General features: G+C 47.9%; 1 protein-coding gene across 1 annotated transcript in view; it reads left to right on the top strand.

Annotated features, from left to right (window-relative positions):
* Positions 1-825: 825 nt before the first annotated feature.
* Positions 826-6,388, top strand: part of Ppp3r1 (protein phosphatase 3 regulatory subunit B, alpha) — a 35,393-nt gene continuing 29,830 nt past the window's right edge. Inside the window, exon 1 of the mRNA XM_021210603.2 lies at positions 826-1,078. Coding sequence (XP_021066262.1) covers positions 1,076-1,078 — 3 coding nt within the window. The 5' untranslated portion in view covers positions 826-1,075. The remainder of the gene's footprint in view (positions 1,079-6,388) is intronic.

Raw genomic sequence — 6,388 nt, 5'->3', positions numbered from 1 at the left:
CCCTCTGGAGCAGGCATCCCCCATCCTCCAAGTGGAGTCAAAAGCTCGTCTCTCAAAAGCTAAACAACCTACATTTACAGAAGATGAAGCGGGTAGAGTAGGACAAATCCTGACCTTTACTTTCTAACCATTCAAAACCTGATTAAAATAAATAACATACATATGTTATCTTTATCACATCTCTCCTACCAACTTATCTTTTCCTCTTAAATATAACTTCTCTCCATGGGACTTTATTACCTACTGTAGTCTCACTTCTATAGTAAGGTAACTGCCACCATTACGGACATTATCCTTACTACATGGACAACAGGGCGGTCTGTCTCGTAGTATTTCTCTTACAGGCTTCTTTCTGCACCAACTGCAAAGCAACCTGGAGGTAGTGTCTGTTGGAGTGGGAAGCAACCCCCCGACTCTTGTCAGTGGCTCCCAGGACCTAAGCTGCAGCTAGTTTGCTTCTATTTTTCCAACTGCGCGCTTGACTCCACCGTGTGGACTTGCCCGTGCCTCGCCATAGTGACACGGTGTCCCCCAAGAGCGACGCAATTCTGTGGCAGGTCCTGTCATTCTCCCCATTTCCTCCTCCCAGGGACCTTCCTCCTGCGGGCCTCCCTTCGATCACATGACAGGAAGCGCGGCTCTCCGGACGTCAAGACGTCTGCCCCCCCCCATGTCGTCCCCCACCCCAACCCCCGGCGCACCGTACGCAAAAAGCGCTGGCGGAGCGCTAGCGGGGCTCTGCGAGCAATCCGGTTGGAGCGCGTGTGCGCGGGTTCCCGGATGTCAGCCTCCCGCAAGCCCCGCCCCGCCCCGCCCCGCGCTCGCTCCGCCCTCTGCGCGCCCCGTTCCGTGCCTTGAGGTTGCGGTCAGCGCGAGCCGCTGCAGCGAGTCGGTGCCGCCTGTGAGCGTAAGGCTGCAGCCCTCTCCTCCCGCCGACGCATCTCCAACCGGGACTCCGCCCGCCTCGCTCCCGGCCCAGGCCCCGTTGCACCCCGCCCGGCGCCGGACAGCCAAGTCGCCGTCGCCGCGTTCTTAGGGAACCTACAGCCGCCGCCAGCGCCGCCCGCCGAGCAAGATGGTGAGACCTCGGTTCCCGGGTCGGGCGAGGGAGGGCCCGGGGCGTCCTCGCGGATAGAAAATTCCAGAGGCCCGGAGGGTGCAGGTGCCGGGTTTCAAGTCCTCGGCCAGTCGCGCGCCCCCCGGCCCTGCGCGCTCCCGGGCCGCTGCCAGGCCCTTGCGAGCCCCCCAGCCCCTGCGCGCCTCCTCCGGGGCCTCCGCGCGCCCCCGGCCCCCTGCAAACGCCGGACGTCCCCGCGCCCCCGGCCAACCGCTGGGCCTCCGCGCCCCCCGAGATTCGCCGCCCCCGCCCTCCGCGCGACCCTGGGCCTCCGGGCGCCCACAGAGCCGCCGCCCCCGGGCTTCTAAGCCCGTGGGCCTCCGCGCAACCCCGGCCCCGTCGCCTGTCTGGCTCGCTCGGCCTTTTCTGAATCCCGGTCCGGGGGGGGGGGGCTGCGCCCTCGCTACCCTCCTCCACGTGGAACCCACTTTCCGCCCCCAGATGGGTTTCCAGGTTGGGTTTTCTGAAATCCGGTGGAAATGATAGTGTGCGGCAAATGGCGCTTTATGTAAGATCCACTTCTCCAGAGTTGTGCTTCCTCCCACTCACTCCGCATTTTCCAGCAGCGAGCCTTGGCAGGGATCCTTCCACTTTCTTGCCTTCTTCGCTCGTTCTCGTATTTATCTCGCTGCTGTTTGCAACGTTGGGATTTTTTTTCCCCCCCCCGATGCCGCTTTTTTCTGCGTTGGTGAACATGAAAGGGCCAGCGTGTATATTCGTTAAGACACCGGGCAGCTTGGTCCTAGAGAAATGCTTATATTGGTTTGTTAATATTTTCTTAGTATCTTTATTTCTGTTTTTCCGGTGCTTGTGATAGTTGTTTTTGAACGATGGCGATTTAAATTTTCCCTTCCTTACTTTCCTATTAATCCGTAGGTGGAATTCACCATGTAGTATTTCTGGCTGACGCTAGGGGTGTGCCTCCTGCCTGTCACCATAGCCAAGAAATCTATGACGCCTTTAGCTTGTTACCTTACTGGTTCTGTAGCTCCACTGGGCCTCCGTTTCGTCTTTGCAATCAAGAATTGTGTTCACAGACAAACATAGCTGCACTGCGAGCTATATGTTATTTACTTAAACTGGATACTGGATTGTAACACTTACTGTAAAAATCTTTTCAGTACAAATCAAAGAATTTCAGGCGGATTTGCGATACTTAACACCCTTTAATTGTACAATCCCCCCTCGAATGTAAGATTTAAATGCTTCAAATGTGCATTGTGTATTGCAATTGAAAACCGATTAGGTTTTGGTGGTGGTCAGAGAAACTGAGGTTAAATATTCGAGTAAGTCAGCTTTTATTTGAAATATCGGGTTTACTGGCATCATTAAGACCCATTAAAGGAGCAGCTCCATTAAAGTAGTTCATGATTTTGGAATGTAGAGGAATTTTTTTTTCTTAATTTAGGAAGCTGTTCAGGTGACTTGGCTCCTTGAAGGTTATAAACTTAGCCTTTTCTACACCACTAAAGAACGTTTAAAAAGATCACATCTGTTCACGATACAGTTGTAATACTTTGAAGTTAGGGATTGCACTTAATGTTTTTTTGTTTGTTTTGAGGCTGTTTTTCCCTGGAGCTCATTGGCTGGCCTGTTTCAGTGTCACCTCTTGAGATGCATACCATCACCTTATATCAGAGTAACTGATGAAAAGACCAAGTTCAAAATAGACCTCTTTTCTGTCCTCACACTTATTCTTCAGATGGGTACCTCAGGACAGTTAGGAAGTTTATACATCTACAAACCTGCCAAATTGGGATATTTTGTAGTAACACGGTAACTGAAGCTAAGAAGTACGACATGATTTGGGAGTTGGCAAGATGGCTTACCCTGTAGCTTTGGGGCTTAATGGAACTTTGTACGTGTTTATTTGAAGATCAGGGTCTGTTGCAGTGATTTTTTTTTTTTTTTTTTGAAAAGAAAATAATTTTAACTATAATGTATCTATGGGGAAAGGGTGTGTGTAGAGTGCAGTTGCTTTAGTACTATGTATCTATGGGGAAAGGGTGTGTGTACAAGAGTGCAGGTGCTTTAGGACTATGTATCTATGGGGAAAGGGTGTGTGTACAAGTTTGCAGGTGCTTTAGGACTATGTATCTATGGGGAAAGGGTGTGTGTACAAGAGTGCAGGTGCTTTAGTAGACCAGAAAAGAGCTCTGAGTTACATGTAGTTGTGGATTTCACATAGGTGCCAGGAGCCAAACCTAGCATGCGTGTGCTTGCTCGCGCTCTCTCTCTCTCTCTCTCTCTCTCTCTCTCTCTCTCTCTCTCTCTCTCTCCTCTCAATTCTTATTCTAATTTGTACTGTTGATACTAAAAATTAGGCATCTGTGTTGCATGTTCTTTACCACCTCTGTTCCCCCAGACCATTGACTTTTTTGTTGTTGTTTATTGAGACATTGTTTCTCTGTGTAGCACTGACTGTCCTGGGCCAGGTTGGCCTTGAACTTACACACATCCACTTGCCTTTGCTGGGACTAAAGGGGCATGCACCACCACCATTGGGCAGCCCATTGACCCTTAAGTTCCTTATCTTTTTGTGATTATTTCCTAGTCAGTCACAGTATTTTGTTTCATTTAATAATATTTAATGGGTCATTATTATTTTCTTGGGTTTTGTGTGTGTGTGTGTTTTGTCTTTTCCTCTGGCTTCCTTTGTCTTTTCCTCTGGCTTCCTTTAAAACTTTCCCAATTCACATTTCCCATTCTCCATCTTCCCAGTTCTGCCCTGACATAGGGACAGTCTTGGTATGATCTGCACCATATTGGTTTGGAAGTATCAAGACCATGTGCATAACTTGGTTTAGCCATATGGAACACTGATTAGCTGAAAATATGTTGGGCTTCATAGTGATCTGGGTAATTTTCCAAGCTAAGCCTACATTTCTGGAAAAATTCATTACCTTCAGAATAGCTAATTCTCAGTAGATACCACAGAATTGTTAGATTTTCATAATAGATTTTGTAGTTTTAATTTATTGTCTGATTTAAATGGTATTAAATCTCTTACGGAGTTGTGTGTGTTCGCGCACACTTGGATGCAGGTGCATGTGTCTGCATGTGCATGTGCCTGCGTGTGCATGTGTCTGCGTGTGAATGTGTGTGCGTGTGCATGTGTGTGCATGTGCATGTGCCTGCGTGTGCGTGTGTCTGTGTGTGCATGTGTCTGCGTGTGAATGTGTGTGCGTGTGCATGTGTGTGCATTTGCCTGCGTGTGCGTGTGTCTGTGTGTGCGTGTGCCTGCGTGTGAATGTGTCTGTGTGTGCATGTGTCTGCATGTGCATGTGTCTGCATGTATGCTCATTCACAGCCTTGTAGAGGTCAGAGGTGGGTGTTGGGTGCCTTCCTCCGGTGCTCACCACCTTGTTTTGTTCTTGAGACAGGCTCCCTCACTGACCCTGTAACTTCCTGATTGATCTATGTTGTCCAGTGAACTCTAGGACCCTCCCGCCTCTGCATCCCAGCACTGACAGTACAGGTGTTTTCTCCTCCATCAGGCGTTTTACATGAATTTGGGGGAGATCAGAACTTGGGCCCAGATGTTTGTGTGCTAAGCAGTTTATCGGCTGAGCCAGCCCTGTAAACGCTGATTCTGACAAGTGTTTTATTTGCTGCTTTAAAAAGTTAATTTGAGTCTGGTATAGTGGCAGACAACTTTAACCCCAGTACTTGGGAGGCAGAGGCAGGTGGATAGTTTAAGCCCAGACTGGTCTACCTAGCATGTTCCAGTTGGGCTATAGTTAACTCCATTTGCTTCACTGAGTCAAAGTTTATCCTGCCTTCACTCTATTTTAAAGCAGTTGAGCGTTAAGAATTATGAAGGTTGGGTATAAGATCTGTGAGTGCAGAGCACCGAGGAATTTTTCCTCAGCTAGGTTTTTGTATCTTAGTTGGATTAGATAGTACGGGTTTGGGCTGTTGAGACATCCTGGTGGGTAACGGTGCCTTTCTCCCCAAGCTTGATGACTGAGTTTGATCTCACTTTCACATGGTGTGAGAGAATGGATAGCTGAAACTTGTCTCTGGACTGCCATGAGACCTTCACGCCACCACACACACAAATAAACAAAAGTCGGTACTGTGGATTTTCTTGTGTATATGTATATGAACATTTTCATAAGTCTTAAGGCAATTTTAAATTTCAAAGCGATTTTAGTCATTTTTAGCTTTTTTTAGTTAAAGTTTCCATTTTCATGAACTGTGCATCAAAATAATTTTATTGCCAGCAGAGCTAAGACTTACACATATTTGGAGGAAGCTGTTTCTTCTCTCATTTTTTTCCAGTTGTGGATGAGAAACTTAAAATGGATCAGGTATGAGATACAGAAGCCAGCTAAGAATCCGTTGACTGTGAGAGAGATGGGCAGGGGCAGTATGAGGACTGAGTCAGGTTGGGACTTATTCATTCAGGAGAGTTAAGCAAGGCTGCCTGTGGACTTCAGTCTGGGTAAAGCAATGGGGATTCCTTCGTACCAATGAATGCTTGCAGGTTTAGTCTATTGGTCACTGCTAACTGTTCTCTTTGCTGCAGAGAATATCAAAATCGGTTTTCTTGTCTTGGACAAATGTCAGTAGTTGTGAAATAGGATGTCGTGAATGGTATAGACCAAAGTTTGACAGAAATGGAGCAAAGAACACCATGAGTTGGAAAGTAGAGAACACTTCCTAAACAGAGCTGTGCTAGGTCTACAAAGATTATCAGGGCTGCAGAAGAGGTGAGGGCGTCTCAGAGATGTCATAGCCTGAAGGTAGGAACAGTGGGTGTATTTAGAGTAGAGATTCCCAAATGTGGGTCTGAAATCAGCAGGGTCACTAATTTGGAAGTTTGGTGTGTCCTACCCTGCACAGCCTGGCCTTGAGCCAAGCCATTCAGTTTTGTGGGTCTTCTGGTGATTGTGATGCCAAAACTTGAGAGACACTGGTTAGGCCGTTACTGTTACTTATCTAAATTGTAGTTGGGTCTGATAATCTACTTAGCATTAACAATGTCAGCAGAGTCAATGTGTGTAAACAAGGCTGTGACTATGGCGTGTGTGCTGTGCCTGTGTTACAAACTAAATGTGGGGTGCTTGTAAGAGCAAGTGGGGGTTGGGGCAAGTTTAATTCAGATTGGGGTGGGAGGAGTCACACCTCCTGGGAGACTAGGAGCTGTCTTCAAAGGCTGAGTGGGCAGTCACAGTCATAGAGGTGTGAACCTAGAAAACTGTTCAGGGACCGGAAGTGCAGACCTAACATGGTTTTCTCGGGATTTTTTAATTTTATAGGAGTATG

This window comes from Mus pahari, chromosome 13 (assembly GCF_900095145.1).
Source record: "Mus pahari chromosome 13, PAHARI_EIJ_v1.1, whole genome shotgun sequence".
In the NCBI taxonomy this organism is placed as follows: Eukaryota; Metazoa; Chordata; class Mammalia; order Rodentia; family Muridae; genus Mus; species Mus pahari.
The sequence above is the reverse complement of the archived record's forward strand: the minus strand, read 5'-3'. Positions and strand labels throughout refer to the sequence as shown.